The 21689-nt window shown below is 47.0% G+C and overlaps 1 protein-coding gene across 1 annotated transcript; it reads right to left on the reverse strand.

Annotated features, from left to right (window-relative positions):
* Nucleotides 1-4783: 4783 nt before the first annotated feature.
* Nucleotides 4784-9638, reverse strand: LOC135879698 (immunoglobulin kappa light chain-like). Its single transcript, XM_065405747.1, has 4 exons — nt 9575-9638; nt 9094-9395; nt 6091-6115; nt 4784-5235 (listed from the first exon to the last, which is right to left on the reverse strand). The coding sequence occupies exons 1-4, from the start codon at nt 9621-9623 to the stop codon at nt 4784-4786; spliced, it is 828 nt and encodes a 275-aa protein (XP_065261819.1). The 5' UTR covers nt 9624-9638.
* Between the last annotated feature and the right edge of the window lie 12051 nt (nt 9639-21689).

The raw sequence follows: 21689 nt of genomic DNA on the forward strand, positions 1-21689 counted from the left end.
TCACATGACCACTCACCACGAAAAATGTAGTGCAGGGGAACAGTTTGTGTATGGTCCATAAGCTAAAACTTGTCTGCAGAAATCATTTGGAAGACTCAAGAACAATGAAAAACTCACAAAAGCCAGCACAGGAAGAAATAAACAGGCTCTGGGTGAAATTCCCCCTGAGTTGGGGTCCAGCCCAAGGCCTATGAACCATTAAAGCTTCACTTAAGCCCTGAAAATGCTGCTTAAGCTGCCTTGTGCCTGGGAGAATTTTACCCCAAATTTGCAATAAATAATATTCCCCATGAATAATGTGAATAGCTCTCGTAAATGCTGGGGAAGGAAGGATCTGAGGAGTTGGCCCATCAGTAGGACATGTATGGGAAATTCTTACAAACAGCTCAGCTGTAATACTCAGCTGTGGGCTGTAATAATTTGGTTGTTGGTTTAGTGTGTGGGTGTCAGACTGGAGGATTTGGTGGTCCCTTCTGGCGTTAGACTCTGATTATGACAGCTGTACCTACACACACAGCAGGCCAGGCTGCTGTAGGACTTTACTTTGCCCTTGTTCCCATAGAGCAGTGACACCATCCGGACAGCATGTCATGCTTTCTCGCTCTTTTCAATTGCGGAATCAGTCAGTGACCTTCCTGTTTTGATTTGCCATGAAGGTGGCAATGGCTGGACACCTGGCTGTGACACATACCGTGGTGAGCCCAACGCGCTTCATGGAGAACAGGGCAGTCATTGTGTTGGTCTGTATCACTGTGACAGTGGCCAGTCCCAGCCTTGCTAACATTAAATGATTTCCAGCACTGACTGCTTCAACAGCGCTTACTGTGAGTGGGAAATTACTCCCAGACCCACTGCCTCTGAGCTGGGGGAGGCCAGGGGCGCTGGAACAATTTGTATAGTGGGGGGAGCCATTGAACCAAACTATAAGCCCTGTATATGATAGAACCACTCCAAGCCAGGGGACGCTGCAGCATCCCAGCTCCCCCAGTTCGAGCACCTATGGGGGAAGCTGCAGCTTGGGGACATGTCTGTAGGGTCTAACACCCATTGACGTCAGTGGCAACACTCCGTTAATGTCTCTAGGCCTCGGCTCAGGCTCAAAGAAGCAGATTTCCAAAAAAGCTCAGCTCCCATTTGGGCACCTAAATATGGGCCACCCAGCCACTCCTATTGAGACAGGGGTGGCCAGGCTTCCAACAGACCTCGACATCCAACCTGCTGAGCTCTGTGGAATATTTATTTTGTGCCTAAATGGGAGATGATTTCTTTGGAAAAAACTGCCTCGTATTTCTTAATCACTGTCGTTATTTGTATTCCTGTCGTGCCTCCTGGGGGCTCCAGCCATGGATCAAGGTACTGCACAAACAGTGCTTTTCCCATTCCTCCCCGTGCAATTTCTGTTGTAAAAGGGTCACTCTGCCTCTATCAATAGCCTTTGCTTAAAAGAGCCAGGTGGAGTTAGGTTTTCTCTTCCCCCTCTGTGTCCAGACTAGAAATGACAGTGGGAGTAGTGGCAGAGAGTTGTGTAATTAACTTCCTCTTTCTTGTTTGTTATGAAATCTGTGAAGCTGGTGTTGCACATGCAGCTGTGACAAACGCTCAGCGCTGTGCTCTCGCTCAGGGAGGTTTTTGTATTGGTCTGTATCACTGTGAGAGGGGTGTAGCCTTGTTGGCAGTAATAATCTCCAGCATCTTCAGCTTCAACCCTGCTGATTGTGAGAGTGAAATCAGTCCCAGACCCACTGCCACTGAACCGGTCTGGGATCCCAGAGGGACGGGTGGAAGCGTTGTGGATAAGGAGCTTAGGAGCTTGTCCAGATTTCTGTTGGTACCAAGCTAGGTAGCTGCTAACGCTTTCACTGGCTCTGCATTTGATAGTGACTGTGTCTCCTGGAGAGACCGATAGAGATTCTGGAGTCTGCGTTAGCACTTTCTGCCCAGTGGAGTCTAGATGTAAAAAGAAAATAGAGGAACTTGTGATATATTAATCAGAGTTATAGCTTTATATTGAATACGTTTTTAACTTTATAGGTTATTAAATAGAAACAAATAAAATAACATATCTGTTACAACAAATAGAATATATTCGCATTGTCTCTGCTGTTGCTGTTCATTAAAGCTGGGTCTATTGTGTTTTCTTACCCTGAATCCAAAAAACTAGTATCCAGAGAAGCTGAGTGTGGGAGATCATTGTGACAGTTCTCAGCCGCCAGTGCTGACCAGGGCACTGTGCAGTACAAACAGTTCCATTTATACGAGCTCAGCAGGGCAGGAAGGGAGTGTCGCTCATGTGTGAATTTGCAAAAGGAACAAGTCATGTAAATACACCTCACTTAAATGGCAGAAGCAGGATTCTGAACTGTCTTGTTGGTCATGTGGTTTATAAGAATGGAGTAGCAAGATGGTTGAGGGGACATCCTACATGCTGCAACTAGATATAAGTAGCCAAACCATCCACCCATATTCTAGAAGGTTTTTAGCAGCCTGACCTGTCATCATTTTATCTTCTAGATTTTCTCCTTCCCCATGAACATATAATTGAATAGCCCAGTATCTCCTTATGTAGGAAATTGAAGACCATCTGCCAAGTTGTTACCCTTGGAAAGTTATGGCTCTGCTTTCTAACAGAGTCTCAGAATACAGCAAACTAAATAACATGATCTACAGCACTGCAACAACTGGGCTCAAACTGTTTCTGGTTAGCATACTCAGCCCCAGGTACTGAGGTGTGTTTCAGAACCTCACTTCCTACCCTGTGTCCGTTGTTCAAAGGGATTTGGGCAGGAACCAGAGAGGGGGAGAGATTTTGAGTAACTGAGAGTCCACAGAGAATGTTCCTGATGTGTCTTTTGGGCTGGAGAGATGCTAGAAAGCTGCTCAGCAGAGGCTGTTTATGGCATTTTAAATAGTTTTTATGTTGAATTTTAATCTTGATCATTTAATTATATGGCTTAACCTGACCACTGCAGCCCTGTTCTGCTCCAAAAGCCTGGTTAATGGAGCAATAGAGGAAATGTTGTACATATGCAGTAATGCCTGGTGCACATCATGGGGTGTGTATGTGTGTGTGTATATTACAAATATCATCCAGGTGGCTTTTATTTTAAAGTGTAGCTTTTATTGCAAAGTGCAATAATAGAAACCCATTGTTGTAATTGTATTTTTTATTTTTTTCTTCCTATAAGGAAAAAAAAAATTCTTGGCTAAATGTTTTCTGCTCTACTCTTTATGCTGTTTGCTTCCCAATCAACATGACCTTTCATTGTTGCCTATCCTGAATGGTCAGATACTATCATTATGGTGCTTACTAGGACAGTGGCCAAGCCAGGTGCCCCAAACGGAATGAACAGAAAAGGTAATAATCAAGTGATCCATCCCCTGTCGCCCATTCCCAGCTTCTGGCAAACAGAGGCTAGGGAGCATCAGGAAAGGAAGCTCACAGGTGGCCCAGGTGAAGCAACTAACCAAGCTCATTGTAGTTTCTGATTCATTTGCAGGGTTTGTCTTCAAGTATAAACCCCAAACCAGCCAACACTCTGCCCCCATCCTTTCCTGCAGCTTAGTAGCCTGGAAACTGCAGCCCAGCAGTATGAACCCACGCAAAATAACACAGACCAGCAGACTTCTGTGTTGTCCTCATTCCCTGCTCTGGCTGACCAGAAAACCTGTCTCTGCTTCTCATGAGAATAGCTAACTCCAGTTTGAAGGGCTTGACACAGATAGACTGGCCACACCTTGATTATCTTTCCTCAGGGAGGCCCTGCAGGCTGGGGTGCTGGAAGCCCGGTGGGGATTTATTCCCTACTATCCCCCCAAAATACCCCCAAACCAACCCACAACACAGCAAACCCAAACCATGCTGTGGCTGACTCAGCAGAGCCCCCTCCTATGGGAATGGTGGGGATGGGTTGCTGCAGATCTGAATGAACACCTGTAGGGGGCACCAAATCCTTTGGACTCCATCATTATCTCAGCTGTCTCTTCTACTTTCATGGAGTAGAACCAGACCAGCTAGACGTGTGGGGCCAAATCCAGTGAATTGAGCAGAGTTGCCTCAGGGATGAATTTAATCTATATTCTGCCAGAGGTTTTGATCTTTATTGTGTGACTTCCTTTTGTTGGCTCAAAGCAGCTGTCAGGCGCCTCCTTGGGTGTTTAGATCATGTGGAGATGGCTGCTGGTGAGGGTACAGGAGAGATGATGGTAATTACAGCTCCAGCTCTGAGGAATCCCATAGGTGAGAATTTTCAAAGGTGTGAGACAGGGGAGCAGCAGGGCCGGTGGATGCTCAGGGTTGGCTGAGCTGGTTTCTGCAGGGTTTCATCGGGGTAGAGCTCAGTGTGGGCTGAATGGTGGCTTTGGAAATACAAGGTGACCCCACCCAGTGCAGGCTGATGCGGTCTAATATACAATGGCTGGTGTGGGTTGTAAGGGGACGCACCTCGCCCTTCAGACAGCACAGGAGAGCTCTCAGAGTCTCAGGTGTTTTACTAGTACAGAAGCACAGACAGGAAATCATCTGGACGGACAGCAGAGAACTAAGTGGGAAAGTTACAAACCCTGACTCGTTTTCTTACCACAGTTCAACTGTTACTCTGAAAAAACTGGTTCTAGCTCAGAGTTTGTGAGACTCAGTTTTTGTTTGAAAAATTGATTGATGGGGTGGAATGGACCAGCCACTTTGCACACCCCCTCCCTGATTGATAACCCTCTGCCATCCAGGAGGCTGTAATAGAAGCTCATTTTAAATCTCAGCTTTTGGGAAGTATTGACATCATATTGCTCATGGAAAGCGCTGAGAAGGGGAGTCATCCTCTTTCATGTGTGGCTGACAGGAAACTTTGCAAGCTTTGTTCACACAAAGGCAACCAACCGCCTTGCACACTAGAGACACTGCAAAGGCTTTTGTATTGGTCTGTATCACTGCGTTGGGGATGCTGTAGGTGGACTGCTGACAGTAATAATCTCCAGCATCATCGGCTTCAACTCCACTGATGGTGAGAGTGAAATCGGTGCCAGACCCACTGCCACTGAACCGGGCTGGGATCCCAGATGGGCGGCTACTAGCGCTGTAGATAAGAAGCTTTGGAGATTGCCCAGATTTCTGTTGGTACCAGCTTATGTAGGTAGCAATACTAAAACTGGCTTGGCATTTGATAGTTACTGTTTCCCCCACAGACACGGATAGAGATTCTGGAGTCTGAGTCAGAGTTACCACAGTCTGCCCACTTGAACCTAAATGGATAGAAATGGAAAATTGGTGGTGGTAATAAGAGCAGCAAGAGGGTAATTGACCAAGGGCAGCATATATGATTCAAGGCTTTACACTGCAGGACATCTTACATGTAAAAGCAACAGGAGTTATTTAATCAGAAGTCATGCCGGAAAGTAAGAATGAATTAAATAAAATATTGCAGCATTTCATGCATTTTATTACATTGGTTAATAACCCTGCAGACTCTTGTGCTGCTTCTTACCATGAACCCAGAGAAAGTGACTCTGGGAGATCATCATGGCAAATGGTGGCTGGAAATGCTTGTCACTGAGCCTTGTAGGGGAAAGCGAAAAGTTTATAAGTTCTCAGCAGCTCACAGGGGAAATGTCACTTGTGTGAATATGCAAAATGTATGGAAATGTTCTGTGCTTTAGTTCCAGGCAGAGATTTACAGTGATTGCAGGTGGGTTCTATGTTTCATGCTGCATGTGCACAGTCTCATTAGAGATGGGCATGAGCCAGAACACTGGTCTGATACCCTCTACTGCTTAGAGGATCCAGATCCTGTTCTGAACTTCTCAACTTGGGCCCCGCTCTAGTTATAATTAGTTGTAATATCTTTGTGATTCAAATACTCCTCTACCTGGAATGGGGCTTCAGTGACATCAAAGTGTAACAGGGATGAGCTGTAGGGACTGAGTTGTTTTGGAAACCAGCTAAGGTCACATTTGACCCTTCTTGTCAGTTTTAAGCATGTGCTTCTGCAGTTTCTCTCCCTGGGTCACCAAGGGAGTAGTGGATTTGAATGCATGGAACAACCACTGAGAGTGTAGAATGATTTTATTTTCACCTGCCGTCATTAGAGCCCTGCAAACATTCAACTTTTCCCCCCCCCTTTTCCTTCCACAAAACATGATAGTGAATCCCTCGGTGTTCCCATTGGTGTGTCTTTCTGCAAAGCCTGGCATGGAAGGAAACGTGTTTTGCTGCACCTAGTTTAAATGTGACAAAGAGTCCTGTGGCACCTTATATCTAATGAAGTGGGTATTCACCCACGAAAGCTTATGCTCCAATACTTCTGTTAGTCTATAAGGTGCCACAGGGCTCTTTGTCGCTTTTTACAGATCCAGACTAACACGGCTACCCCTCTGATAGTTTAAATGTGTGATTTGCTATTTGTCCTCATTGTCATGGTGACTAATGTGCAGTTATTAACTTTAGAACCATATGACAGGGAGGCACGTCTTCTGGAATTCATCTGTCGATAGTCATGAAAAGTCACCTTGATGCTTTGGTAGCTGATATAGGTTCATTTAATTCTAATTATTTCTGAGACGCTTTCCCTACAGAATTGAATCCAAAGGGAAATCAATAGAGAGTTTAAAGTCCTACTCCGAGTGTGTTTAGGTAGAACAAAGGCACCTGGGTTGAAAAAAGGATGGGAAGCAGATAGTTGGTGTGGTTTGTGATATAACAGAAGTCTATCCCTGAAACATGGGTCCTCCAGGGAGGAGATTAAAGAGAGGGAAACTCAGAGGGATTCTTAACACCCTGCAGGGATGGTGTGACGTTCCCCTGGTGTTATCTGGACCAGTGATCTGCTAGGTCACTCTAATCCTGTACTCTGGGAGCCAGCCTTACCCTGCTCTGCTGTGAGAACCCCCCCTCCTGGGCTGTTCACGCACAGCCTCTGGCATGTAAGCTGCTCCTTGGGTCGTGCCACCGAATGACACTAGACAATATCTCTGGTCCCAGACACAACCCTAGGCACCTCCATCTTTCAATGTCCAGTTATGCCCACTGGACGCTGCAAGCTTATATGAGTTCATCAGTTTAATAAAGAAATGGATATGTACCAGGCTTGTTATCCCAAGGGGAGTCTCTGACACGCTTCAAACCAAACGTGGTGCTTCAGGTAGAATAAACAAACAAATGTATTAACTACAAAGATAGATTTTAAGCGATTATAAGTCAAATCACAACAAGTCGGATTTGGTCAAATGAAATAAAAGCAAAACACATTCTAAGCTGATCTTAACACTTTCAATGCCCTTATAAACTTAGATGCTTCCCACCACAGGCTGGCTGGTTGCCCTTCAGCCAGGCTCTCCCCTTTGATCAGCACTTCCATTGCTTGGTGGTGATGTCTGTAGATGGAGGTGGAAGAGAGAGGAAGAGCATGGCAAATGTCTTTCCCTCTTATGTTCTTTCTTCCCTCTTGTCTTTGCCACCATCCCTTCAGAGTCAGGTGAGCATTACCTCATCGCAGTCCCAAACTGACCAAAGAAAGGGGGTGACTCACTCGAGAGTTGAACAGATCCTTTGTTGTTGCCTAGGCCAGTGTCCTTTGTTCCTGTGAGGCTGGGCTGGGTTTGTCCCATACATGCCCTGATGAGGTGTGAACTGCCCCTCCGCTTCTGGAGAGTTTTTGCCTGGGCTTGCTTTAAGCCATGAGGACACATTTTAGCCTCATAACTATATACATGAAATTACAACCTATAACATTACTATAACAACGATTACTATAACATTACCATAACAACAATGCTCAGTGCATCATGAGCCTTCCGAAGACACTCGACATGACAAACTTTGCATTAGATACCACACAATCATATTATAAGGATGAACATGGGAGTGCTGGGTGTTCCCCCCAGGTACAGAACGTCACAAACAAAGTCACCTGGGTTGAAGAAAGGATGGGAAGCAGATAGTTGGTGTGGTTTGGAATATACCAGAAGTCTGTCCCTGACACATGTGTCTTCCAGGGAGGAGATTAAAGAGAAGAAAACTCAGCGGGATTCTTAACCCCCTGCAGGGATGGAGAAGAAAAAAATTGAGAATGGGAAATATTTCACCTGCAAAACCTTCTGTGCTCTTGAGAGATGATACAAACAATGTTAATGTACGTCCGCCTGCAACCATGCAGATACAGGTTCAGATACTATCTTCTGCCAAACATAGAGCAGAGATGGGTCTGGTAAATACTTGGATGGGAGGCTGCTGAGAAAAATGGAGTTACTGCAGAAAGTGGTGTTGATGGTTTAGTAAGAGACGCTCCTCCCTCTGAGCCTGTACTGAACCCATGATCTCTGGTGGCATTAGGTATCAGAGGGGTAGCCATGTTAGTCTGAATCTGTAAAAAGCAACAGAGGGTCCTGTGGCACCTTTAAGACTAACAGAGGTATTGGAGCATAAGCTTTCGTGGGTGAATGCCCACTTCGTCAGACACAAGTTTGAAAATTGGCTCCACAACATCAATTACATCTTGAAACGTGTAACTGGGGGGAGAAAAGGGGACCCAGGTATGAGAAGGCAAAGAATCATCAGGCAATCATACTTGCGTCTGATGAAGTGGGCATTCACCCACGAAAGCTTATGCTCCAATACCTCTGTTAGTCTTAAAGGTGCCACAGGACCCTCTGTTGCTGGTGGCATTAGGTGAACTGCACTGAAAGGATCAGTCATTTGGATGAGACCCCAGACAAGAGCCATGACTACTTGGAGTCTTCAGACACCCCATGGCAAGTTTTGCAATAATAGGGATGAATATTAGCACGTGTATTGTGGAAGAAGAGACCTATCAAATACTCCCTGTCGTTCTAATGGGCTACAACAATCTTGGGATCCAGTTGCAGAGTATTGCTCCTTCCACCCCAATGGAGCTGAGCTTCAGCGGAGGGTGATCTGATCCCGGTATTTCTTTGATGGTTTGGGGATGTTTGGTGCTGTATAAAATTTCAGGTGTATTTGGAGTCACTCACTGGTTTTTATTTGAATTAATTCATAAAATTCACCATCTTGGTTGCAGCTGTAACAAACAGTAACCACAGAGCACGCTCTGTCCACAGGGAGGTTTTTGTAATGGTCTGTATCACTGTGACAGGGTAACTGAGGCGTTGATGACAGTAATAATCTCCAGCATCTTCAGCTTCAACGCTGCTGATTGTGAGAGTGAAATCAGTCCCAGACCCACTGCCACTGAACCGGGCTGGGATCCCAGAGACACAGTTGGTAGAATCAGAGATAAGGAGCTTAGGTGCTTGTCCTGGTTTCTGTTGGTACCAGCCTAAGTAGTTGCTAATGCTGGTACTGGCTTTGCAGTTGATGGTGACTCGCTCTCCAGGAGACACTGCCAGGGATTCTGGAGTCTGAGTCAGAACAATTTGGCCATAGGAGTCTAGATATGGAAAGAAAATTCATGCAATCATGGCATGTTATTAAAATTGGTATTTAAATTCATTTTTCATTTAAGAATTTATTAAACACTAGATTGCAAAGTAAGTAAGCAATATTATTTTAAGCTTAGCTAGTATTTTATTGCCTATGAAGTTTGTTCCCTCTTGATATAGTGCTCACCCTGAATCCAAAGCACTAGTATCCAGAGAAGCTGGGTCTGTGAGAGCATCTTGACAGGTCTCAGTGGGCAATGCTGAACAGCTCACCAGGCAGTGCAAACAGGACCGTTTATGAACGCTTGGCAGCCCAGCCAGGGAACGTCCCTCCAGAGTGAACATGCAAATAACCCATTCATATAAACGAGATGCATTTTAGATCCAAGGGCATTTCCTGTTACTCTTGTGTGGTGTTGGTCTCTGTAACCTGGTGATAGTGACTTATGAGGTAAAGTTGCAACACTGATGGTTTTATGAGTGGAATGTCTGAAGGGCTCTATGGGGAGGGCACCAGGAATTTTGTATGTGACCTTGTATCTAAGCGGTTAAAATCTCCCAGCCATTTTTACAGCAGTTTTCAGATCCGTTTACCTCCCTTTACCTCCTTGCCATGAAAATATTCATGAATGTCCCCAGTGTCCTTGCCCGAGGAGATAGTTGGGCTGATGTCCTGTCCAGATTCTCCTGACAGTAAGGCGCTTCCTTTGGGAGAGAATGCTGCTGGTGTCTCCATGGGTGTGCAAGGATGTGGTTGTGCTAGGAGCTCTTCCATGCAGGGTCTAGATAGAGTGGAATCTTTGTACCCATGCAAACCCAAGCAATGTATATAGCCAGCACCACTAACCACCCCAGAAGTGGCTGTGAGCCATGATCTCCACCCCCTGCACCGGCCATAGAGATGGCCAGCTCTGGAAGATGTTGTGTATGCAGTGCCAACTCCAGGAACAGAGCTGCAGCTACATTCTCCTTGCTTGCTGTGGGGTTCAGAGAAGCATTGAGTAATTCTTCTGCTCAGCTGTGCTCCCAGTGCAGACTTGTGTAAATTGCTTTGTGTGAGCCCTTTATTTGGAAAAAGCAAGATAATGTACCTCCCTCCTCTCTCCCCCCGTCCCAAGGAGAGTGTGGGTCTTTGTTCCTGTTTAGTGGCTGGTCTCCATGACATACTTTGTCTCCTAAGAACCACTATGCAAAGCTTTTTTGATACCTAACTCCCACTGATTTCAATACAAATTAGGCACCTAAATATCTTCAAAGATCTCTAAGTGCGCATCTCTGTGTAGAAAAAAGGAGGTTTTTGCACTGGCCTGTATCACTGGGAAAGGCCAGTTGACAATCATATTCTCCAGTATGATGATCTTTAATGCTGCTGATGGTGTGAGTGTAATCAGTAGGTATGTCTCCACTGCAATAAAGCAAACCAAACCAAAACCACAACCGCGAGTCTCAGATCCCATGTGTCTAAAGATAGCAGCATAGACATTCCCTCTTGGGCTGGAGCCCAGGTTTTGAAACCTGGTGAGTGAGGAGGGTTTCAGATTAGTGTGTGTGTATAATATATATATATATATGATCTAGTCTGTGATTGGAAATGTTTGTTGATAAGCCCACAGTGGAAATCAACACATTTGTAAGTGCTCAGAAAGGGGAAAATCACTTGTGTGAATATGCAAAAAGATAAAATCCTGGAAGTCACCAGCATTATAGCCCCAGGAAAGCTGTTCTGAAATATTTGGCTTGTCTATTTCATGCCTCTGTTGCCTGTAATAACTATTTGTAGTTACTCACTTGTGGGGTGTTCAAATGCTCAAACTGAGGCTTACATGGCATAAGATGGTTACAGTGGTGGATTCATTATTTAACAAGGACACTCTTCAATGGGTAGCAGAGCAGGCTGCAGATTTCCATACATTTACACACAAGACCATCTATAACAACTTAGTGATATAGGGCCAATCATGCTCCTATTACTTATATGGTGAGCAGTTATTCTCATAAGTAATCCCATGTCTTTCACGGAGACTGCTCATGTGAGTGAGGACTTAGCTGTGGGTTTTAGAGGCTCACAGTTAGCTATGTGTTTTTTTTTTTAAAAGATTGTGATCAGCGAAGCCCATTAACTCAATTATTCTTCTCCCTCTTTAATCAGACCATATCAGTAAAGAAACCTTCAGAAACCAACTGGCCTGTTTGGCCTGAAATCGCAAACTCTGCAAAGTAGTATCAAAATACTGCCATCTACTGGCCAATGGCACAGTTGTTCACAGATTGTAGTCTATGAATGAAGCAACAAAGAGTCTTGTGGCACCTTAAAGACTAACAGATGTATTGGAGCATAAGCTTTCGTGGGTGAATACCCACTTCGTCAGACGCATGTAAAGTCTATGAATGGAGTGCCCAAATTGATGTGGTAGCATTCCCCAGGGGTGCTACACAGCCTGATGATTCTTTGCCTTCTCATATCTGGGTCCCCTTTTCTCCCCCCAGTTACACGTTTCAAGATGTAATTGATGTTGTGGAGCCTGTTTTCAAACATGAGCCCTTTCAATCTATGGCAGTAGGGCCAGTCACGGTGATATTTACACCATAGCCAGAATTTAGGCTAGGATGTATCCTCTGTGTTATCCCTGTCACCCTGAGGTATTATCTCATCAGACAGCAGAAGGCCCGTGTAGTGAGTAGGTAGCACATGGGGCCCTTATTAAGGAGGAATGGTGTTATTATTAAGGTACTGGACTGGTGTTTAAGAAATCTGAGTTCAGCTCCTGGCTCTGCCTTAGTCTCCTTGTGTGACATGCGACAAGTCACTTATGCTTTGTTTCAGATCCCCGTCTGTGAGACGGGGAACCCACGCCACCCAGTGAATAGTTTCATGCTTTGAATCAAGACCATCCTACAGTCCCCGCCACCCTCCATGCTCCTGGATTAGATCCCCCCAGCAGTGCAACTTCAGCATGCCTTGTAGTTGAGGAAGCAGCGCTCTGAGGAACCTGTCAGGCACTGCTGCTCACGCTGGTAATGCAGCCATGGAATCTTTCCAGAGCCTGGACACAGCAGCAGTCTCCATCACAGCCCCATAAAGTCCATTACAAATCAAGGGCCAGATTTACCACTCACACATCATTTGCTCTGGTGATGCAAACTGACTGGGTGCTCTGCCTGCTTTGGTGTAGAAGTAAATCTGCCCTCTGAAATCAAGACTGCAGCACTTTCTAGATAATATGCTGTTGTTCAAGCTGAAGTTCTGGGCTTGATGCAGAATTTATTGGGTGGGTTCTATAGCTGGTGTTATGCAGGAGATCAGACAAGATGATCATGATGGTCCCTTCTGGCCTTAAAAATCTATGAATCTAAAGAAAATAAAATGAAGAGGGAAGGTTGATATTACATATCTGCATCTCATTAGAAATGTTGTAAAGCAGCATTATCATGGGATTTGTTTTAGGGTTCATGTATGAAAGTATACGTGTGTATAAGTAAACGTAAGGAAATTCCCAGACAAAGAACTACATTAAGATAGAGTTACGGTTGTCAGTAGTTATCCAGAACTTCAGAGTAATGATATTACAAGGATGTTGCACTTACCTCAGACTCAAGCACTGTAAAATGAAGGATTTTCAGAATTAATGTTTACACTTTGAAGTGTTTGGATTTTTTTTAAAGTAAAAAAAGTTCTGTTAAGCACCCAAACAATCTTAACTTTGTGGTGTAGGGAGAAATATATGAAAAACTCCAATGTGCCTTTAAAAATCTTTTTATAATCAGATATGGGATCCTCTAACACTAAAATGCTTTAATCACAATCATATATTAATTGCACTGCATCATTACCGGACGGAGTTAGGTTGTTTTGGTGCCCTCACTGTGTATTTCCATACTGTAACATGATTAATTTTCTTTTAAATTTATCTCTGACTTTTCTAGGTTTGTAATTCTTGTTTTTGGTATAAGTACAACTCGCTTGTAATGTATTTTACCTCAAATATGAATACTCTTAGGGGAATTATGCTCCAAAAATTAAAAATTCTGCACATAATATTTTAAAATTCTGCATATTTTATTTGTCAAAAGAACACAATATAATCACACCAGTCTCCATTATTTTGGTAATCCATTTCAAAATACCTGTCAGCAAGCATGTCTGTAACAATACAAACAACAAAAAAGATTCAGGGATTTTTTGTTTCACAAATAAATTCCTTACTAGGCATGTTAATAGAGAACTCTGAGTTCATTCATTTAAACTACAATACAGAAATGTATTTCCCACTCCCACACCCTCTGGAAGCAGTGCAAAGGCTTGGGGGAGTCGGGGGCATAGGCACCGACTCTGTGGTGCTCCGGGGCTGGAGCACCCACGGGCAAAAAATGGTGGGTGCTTAGCACCCACCGGCAGCTTTCTGCCCTGCCCCAGCTCACCTCCGCCTCCTCCCCTGAGCGCGCCGCCATGTCCTGCTTCTCCCCCCTCCCTCCCAGAGCTTGCGCCGCGAAACAGCTGTTTCGCGTGGCAGGCCTGGGAGGGAGGGGGGAGGAGGGGGAACGCAGAACGCTTGGGGGAGGAGGCGGGGCCAGGGTGGGGATTTGGGGAGGGAGGGGCAGAGTCGGGGTGGGGCCAGGGCCGGGGGTGGGCACCCACCGGCACCAACAAAAGTTGGCACCTGTGGTTGGGGGTAATGCAGGAGGTGAGGGAGAGGGAAGTGATTTCTGGGTTGTCGGTTGGAGAAGTATGTGTAACCCTTCTGCCCATCTAAGTTGGCAGCAACAAGGGCCGGGTTCTGTATCTAGGGGTTCAGTTTCAATAACACAATGCAAAACCGGCTCGAGCCCCCACCCAGTGACCTGGGACAATTACATACCACCCCCCTGGGTACCTCTAAGAGGCAATACTTCCCCTCTCGCAAGCACGGAGTCTGAGTGTAGCAGAAAATGTTTAATAACATGAGGTAAACGACATCAGCATAAAATTGGAAAAACACCACAAACAGGATTCATAACACAAACCATGAGCAAAACCCACCCCAGCAAATTGGGCCGTGTCCTTTCCCTTTGGCTCTTGAATCCAACAACCCAAAAATCACCCAGAGTCCCCAAAGTCCAACACCCCCAAAGTCTCTTGGGTCCAGCAACCACACAAAGTCCCAAAAGTCCAACAACCCCCAAAGTCTCTGTCCCTGGTCAGTGCAGCCCCAGAGCAAAAGGGGGGGGGCACGCAGGGTGTTAAGGGGCACCTTACGTGATCCGAGGCTGGCCAGCCGTCTGTTTCTCCGTGGGGGTTCCGCCGCAGCCTTCACCACGAGCCAGTCCACTTTCCTGCCATCCCACGAACTGCTCCGCTCTACAAGCTGCTCCGCTCCGCTCCGCTCACCGACCTGTGAGCCGTTCCAGCCGTCCCCGCAAACAGCTCCGCTCGCCGTTCCTTGGGCCACTCCAACCGGCCCCGCAAGGCTCCACGCCGCTCCTCCAGTCGTCCCCACAAATTGCTCCACCAGCTGCTGAGCAATATAGCTTCAGGCTCCCCCACTAGTTAACACAGCACTCAGTGATCTCAGCTCTTAGTAACTTTAGCTCCTTTGTGATTTCAGCTCTTAGCGATTTCAGCTCATAGTGTAGTAGGGGAGCCCCAGTGCTGGTGCACCATTGACCCAAAGTGAATTCAGCTCAGCAGCCTGTAACTAGACTCCTAATGGAATCAAAGTTAGCTCTGACATTCAACTGTGGAGAGAGGAGATGGTGCAATTGGTGTTTCAAACCCTCAGAGGGGGCCCATACCATCAGGTACAAATACCTGTCCCCATCCTCTCTCAATTCACTGGGTTTTGTAACCCATGCCCCTTGTCAAGCAAGTGCTACTTAGGTAATGGTGAAGGACTCACTCAGTCCTTCTGTCATACAACAGTTCCACTGGCCTTGATTCACAGAATCAGGGTAACAAAACTTTATTCTTCCTGCCCCAATAATAGAGAAACTGGGGATCCCACACCAGCCAAAGTAACCACTTTCAGTTGCTGTTGTTCCATGCCAGGCGAGTGGGTGTGCCTATGCAAACAAGATCAGCCCCTGGAGTTCTTTTCCACACTCGCCATAATTCACCACCAGATGTCAGGGTAGAGCTCATCCTGACTCTGCTTACATCCTCCCCCCAGCCGAGAATTTGTCGTCCCGACAAATCACACTCCCTATTATACCAACTCACTGGTTCCCTCCAAAGGGCCTCAGATAGCCCACTTTAGCTTCCACAAGCCTGTGTGCTAAACATATTGGTTCCTCACTAGTCACCCCAGGTGCATCATAAGTCAACCGTTTTACTGGTCTTATTACCCTGTCTCGTCTATTGAGACTCTCTGTCACCGTGGTAGAGTGGACAGCGTCTTGAACGACAGATGGGGAGGTTTCCTTTGAGGGCCCCTCCAGTTCTAGTTCTAACAGTGGAGGGTCCAAGGTGCCCAGGACATCCTCCACCTGTATGTCTCCACTGTCCAATAACCTGTGTGTGTCATCACATGGGGGTCCCACCAGTGGCCCAGTGGTGTCAGGAATGGGCCTAAATACTTCTGCCATGGGGTTTAGGGCGGAAGAGGAGGAGCTCTCTTTTGATGCTGATCGAGACTGAAATCTTGTCTCCATCCCAGGATACACCATGGTTGTGTCTTCCTCCTCAGACTCACTCTCGCATGTGCTGCATAGGGGTAGGTTAGCTGCAGGGGGCTGGCTGTCCACGTTGGAGGGCAGCTTTGGTCCAGCACCTTCGTTCCGCCCGATTGCCCTGTTGTGGCCCATCTCATACGGGGTGTCTACCAATTCCCCCACAGGGAGCAAAAGGTTTCTATGCACTGTCTTTGTCTGCCCTGGACCATCTTCAGGTTTGATCTTGTAGACCGGCAGATCTCCTAGCTTTTCCATCACCAAGTAAGGTATTGCCTTCCATCTGTCAGCTATCTTGTGTTTGCCAGTAATACCCAAATTTCGCAGCAGGACTCTGTCCCCCGGCTGGAGTTCTTGCAGACGTACTCTAGCATCATATCGATGTTTGTTCCGGTCTGCGTTCTTCCGAGCCGCAGATGTAGCTAAGTGATAAGCATCCCGCAGCTTTTCTCTTAGTCGGGATACATATTGGTGATGAGTTTCATAGCTATCTCCATCCTCTGATACACCAAAGCACAGGTCTATGGGTAATCTTGGTTCTCGCCCAAACATTAAGAGATATGGGGTGACTCCTGTAGCATCATTCTTTGTGGCATTGTAGGCGTGCACCAGAAATGCGACATGTTGGCTCCAGGTTGCCTTCTGCTCTGGCCGCAAAGTCCCCAACATATCTAATAGGGTTCGGTTGAACCTCTCTGGCTGTGGATCACCTTGAGGGTGATAAGGCGTTGTCCTAGACTTTTTAATTCCCGCTATCCTCAGCACCTCCTTCAGAAGGTGACTCTCAAAGTCCCGCCCCTGATCCGAGTGTATCCGGGCTGGAAATCCATAAACTGAGAAATATTTCTCCCACAGTACTCGAGCAACAGTGATGGCCCTCTGATCACGTGTGGGATATGCCTGCGCATATCGCGTGTAATGGTCAGTCACTACTAGAATGTTCCCAATATTTCTCTTGTCTACTTCTAAAGACAAGAAATCAATGCATACCAGCTCCAGAGGTTTGTTGCTGGTGATGTTCTTCAGATATGCAGCCCTCGTGGGCAGAGTTTTCCTTTGAACACATCGAGCGCAGGTCTCACATTTCCTGCGAACATCTTCAGCCATCTGAGGCCAATAGAACCTACTACGAATAAGTTCCAGGGTCCTCTCCATCCCTAAATGGCCAAAGTCATCATGCAGGGCCCTCATGGCCAGGGCTCTGTACTCTTTTGGCAGCACTAGCTGTGCTCGTTGCTTTTGTAAAGGGTCTGTGGTCACTCGGTGTAGCACTCCCTGAATCAGTTTTAGTTTGGTCCATTCTCTCAATAGTAGTTTACCCTCCGGGTTAGGTGGGACAACCACAGCTGGGCTTCGCCCCTCCCTTTTGGCAAGTAGGGTATCACGAATGTCAATATCTTGCAGCTGGGCTTCCTGCCAGTCAGCCGCATTGAGCATGGGCAAAGGAGATTGGTCCAACGCAATATAGTTCACTGAAGCAGAAGGCACGCATTCAGGGGGCAGGCCCAAAGCTTCTGCAGCACATCCATGAAGACTTTCATGGGACTCTGGCTCCCGGCGACTCACACTGCAAATAGCCCTCACTCCATCTGTGGGTATCACAGCAACTCCTGGTGCCTGTGGACGCCTGGACAATGCATCTGCATCTACATTGCTTCTCCCTGATCGGTATTGAATGCTGAAGTCATAGCTAGCCAAAGCGGCCACCCATCTTTGCCCTGTAGCATCCAGCTTAGCACTTGTTAACACATAGGTCAGTGGGTTGTTGTCTGTCCACACCTGGAACTGAGCACCATATAAGTAGTCTCGAAATTTCTCAGTGATGGCCCATTTCAAGGCCAAGAACTCCAGCTTGTGGGTGGGATAGCGAGTTTCACTATCAGACAGTCCTCGGCTGGCAAAGGCTACAGGTTTACGTTTTCCTTCCAGTTCCTGGTACAGTACTGCTCCCAGACCCTCCAAACTGGCATCAGTATGCAGGATAAATGGTTTGCTTGGGTCAGCAAAGACTAGGACCGGAGCATGAGTTAGGCAAGTAATGATTTCTCGAAAAGCCCTTTCACATCTCTCATCCCACCGTGGCCCAAATGGTTCGAAGGGGCCATAGTGTCTCTGCACAGGAGGCTTTGGGGACCTCCCCTTATTCTTGGTCTTAGATTTGTTCCTGCTGGACTGGTATCCCCTGGTAAGATCATTCAGAGGTTTCACAATCGTAGCATAGTTTTTCACAAATCTGCGGTAGTAGCCACTAAACCCAAGAAAGGTCTTGAGTTCTCTGTAGTTACTTGGACATGGCCATGTAGTGAGTGCTTCTATTTTATCGGGATCAGTACTCACACCCTCTTGGGACACGATGTGACCCACATACTTCACTGAGGTCCTGCAGAACTGGCATTTGTCAATTGAAAGCTTCAAACCATAATCCTCTAACCTATCAAGCACTTTAAGAAGTCTTTCTTCATGCTCCTCCAAGGTTCTTCCAAACACAATCAGGTCATCCAAATAAACTAACACTTGCAGTAAATTCATGTCTCCCACAACTTTCTCCATAAGACGTTGAAATGTGGCAGGTGCTCCAGAAATCCCTTGGGGCATGCGTTCAAACTGATAAAACCCTAATGGGCAGATGAAGGCTGTCTTCTCCTTATCTTCTTCACCCAGAGGGATCTGGTAGTATCCACTCCGAAGATCCAACACAGAGAACCACTGGCTTCCTAGCAAACAGTCTAAGGCATCTTGGACTCGGGGCATTGTGTACTGGTCAACCACAGTACGGCGGTTTAGGGTGCGGTAGTCAATACACATCCGGATTTTCCCATTCTTTTTACGGACCACCACAATGGGTGAGGCGTATGGGCTGCGGGACTCTGTAATGATGCCATTCGCAGCCAGCTCCTGAAGATGTTGTCGCACATCTTCCATCTCGGAGAGGGCAATCCTCCTAGATCTCTCCCTGAAAGGTCGAGAGTCATGTAGTCTGATGTTGTGCTCTACTCCTTTTGCACATCCCACATCCCACTCATGCAATGAGAACACCTTGGATCTTTCACAAAGTTTCCTCCTCAGGCGATCTTTCCACTCCTCGGACAACGGTGAATCTCCAAAGTCAAACTTTGCCGGGTCTATTGTCGGAACTTGAGTCTCACACTGGGGTTTTACAATTGATTCAGGCTCGAAGAGGTCTGCTATCTTTTGCCCTTGCTTCACAACAACATCTCGACTTGTTTCATTAGCAATCAGTATAGTCACCTTTTCCTGGGCTTCAGCAGGTAGGGTTATGACTCCACTGGGGACCAGCACTCCTTCCGGGAGCTCTCCTTCAACTGGCTGCTCTACCATTGCTAATGCCCCTTTACTGCCTTTCAGCCGGGTACTCATGACAAGCACTTCCTGCTCTGTCCTTGCAGGCACTACTAAGGGGGTTGTGCCCATGTACTTCAGCGCCCCAATCGGTAGCTCAGATGTCTCCTTTTTAGCACCCTCAATCTTCCTATAGGCTTCAGCACAAAGCGTATGGATCATCAGGGTATTCAGGTACTGGTCCCCAGCCCGTCGTCTGCAGTAATCCGCGAGCACCTTGAAGAGACTGGAGTTGGTCCCTATCAGCACAGACACATCAGAGGTCCCTTTAGGGTCAGGGCATATTAATGCAGCTGTGTCCACCTCTTCTCTTACCCCAGCAACCTCCTCTGGGAATTCCAGGTGCACTATGACATACCCTTGGTAGGGGTATTCATCCATGCTGAGGCCACACAGACCAACGCCAGTCAGTGGCTGTATAGGCAGGTGCCTAAGCATCTGTTGGTAGAATGACTGAAATATAATAGTCACTTGAGATCCAGTGTCAAGCACGGCTTTACACTCCGCCCCTTCAATCTTCACCATGACCTCTGCTCGAGGCCCTATCAGTCCTGCGGGGATCCCAGCTGGACGGTCGCTTCTGGGGGAATCTTCAAATCCTGCAGGCCTGGGTGGTCCCCGTCCCCGGACTCTCTGGCAGCTACCGGATCTCTCCCAACTGATCCTCAGCTTTCCATACACTAAGGAGGGGTTTTCTTCATTATGGCACTTGCCAGCACTGTGTCCATCCTGACCACATCGGTAGCAGAAGAATTGTCCTTTCCCCCTTCGCCCAGGTGGGATGGTGGCTCTAAATGCTGACTTCTCCATCGCCACAGTCAGAGGCGCCTTATTCCTGGAAGTCTTAGCTCGGTCAATGGTGCTTTGCAGTTCAGCTATCCGTTCTGTCAGGACCTGCATTTGTTGGGCAAGTTCCTCTGTGGTGCTCACCATCAGTACACTGGCCGTTTGCAGTGGTGTTGTGCCGGCTGGCTCCAATGTTTGGGCTTCCCAAAACTCGCTGGCAGCCTGCCTTTCTTCCTCTTCTCTGACCTCCTTTATCAGCTGGGAATAACTTGGGGGATGTTCCCGTCGTTCTCTTAGCCGGAGATGGAGTAGAATCGGGTTCTGATACTGAGCTCCTCTTACAATTTGAGCCAGTCTGGTCTGATCCATCTGTTCAGCAGTCACTGCTCCCCTCATGACAGCTCTCTGAAGCAGTCTCTCCAGCCTCTGTATATAGGCTGAAATCTTCTCGCCAATTTGCTGTCGGGAATTAAGGAACTTACAGTAACTGTCTTCAGGGCCCTCTACGCTCCCAAAGGTATGATCAAGGGCCTCTAGGCAGTCCTTCACACTGACCCCAGGGTCAATGAGCTTCAGGGTGCGAATCACATCTAATGCTGGGCCACTAAGGCTCTCTATTAGACATCTTCGCTTTTCTGCATCAGGTACGGCCCACTCCTGCAGCATTTCAGTGGTATGCTCCAACCAGGGTTCAAACTCCTCTGCCCCAGCAAATAATCTTAACTCACGACAAGAGTTTAACATAGCCTGGGACAGCACAACCTTTTCCAATATTTGCCCCAGTGCTTTTGCCCAATCATTGGCTGAGGCTGCGGCCCCTGAGCTAGAGGCTGCAGGGCCGGGGCCCAACAAACCTGACATATTAGCCATTATACAAACAGTAATTTCCTCAAAATATAACCACAATTGTTTCCCAATGCAGTGGAACACTCAACAGGTGCTTGCGAGGGGTACTGACCCAGGGAATCCCGGACGAGCCCCCAAAAATGTAACCCTTCTGCCCATCTAAGTTGGCAGCAACAAGGGCCGGGTTCTGTATCTAGGGGTTCAGTTTCAATAACACAATGCAAAACCGGCTCGAGCCCCCACCCAGTGACCTGGGACAATTACATACCACCCCCCTGGGTACCTCTAAGAGGCAATACTTCCCCTCTCGCAAGCACGGAGTCTGAGTGTAGCAGAAAATGTTTAATAACATGAGGTAAACGACATCAGCATAAAATTGGAAAAACACCACAAACAGGATTCATAACACAAACCATGAGCAAAACCCACCCCAGCAAATTGGGCCGTGTCCTTTCCCTTTGGCTCTTGAATCCAACAACCCAAAAATCACCCAGAGTCCCCAAAGTCCAACACCCCCAAAGTCTCTTGGGTCCAGCAACCACACAAAGTCCCAAAAGTCCAACAACCCCCAAAGTCTCTGTCCCTGGTCAGTGCAGCCCCAGAGCAAAAGGGGGGGGGCACGCAGGGTGTTAAGGGGCACCTTACGTGATCCGAGGCTGGCCAGCCGT

This window comes from Emys orbicularis, chromosome 5 (genome assembly GCF_028017835.1).
Source record: "Emys orbicularis isolate rEmyOrb1 chromosome 5, rEmyOrb1.hap1, whole genome shotgun sequence".
NCBI lineage: Eukaryota > Metazoa > Chordata > Testudines > Emydidae > Emys > Emys orbicularis.

Coding starts and splice junctions, on each gene's coding strand:
- LOC135879698 (XM_065405747.1), bottom strand. CDS start 9,623: ATGCTCTCACAGACCCAGCTTCTCTGGATACTAGTGCTTTGGATTCAG. Junction 9,396..9,574: donor ACTAGTGCTTTGGATTCAGG/GTGAGCACTATA, acceptor TTCCATATCTAG/ACTCCTATGGCCAAATTGTT. Junction 6,116..9,093: donor GCCTCAGTTACCCTGTCACA/GTGATACAGACC, acceptor GTTTTGTGGAAG/GAAAAGGGGGGGGGAAAAGT.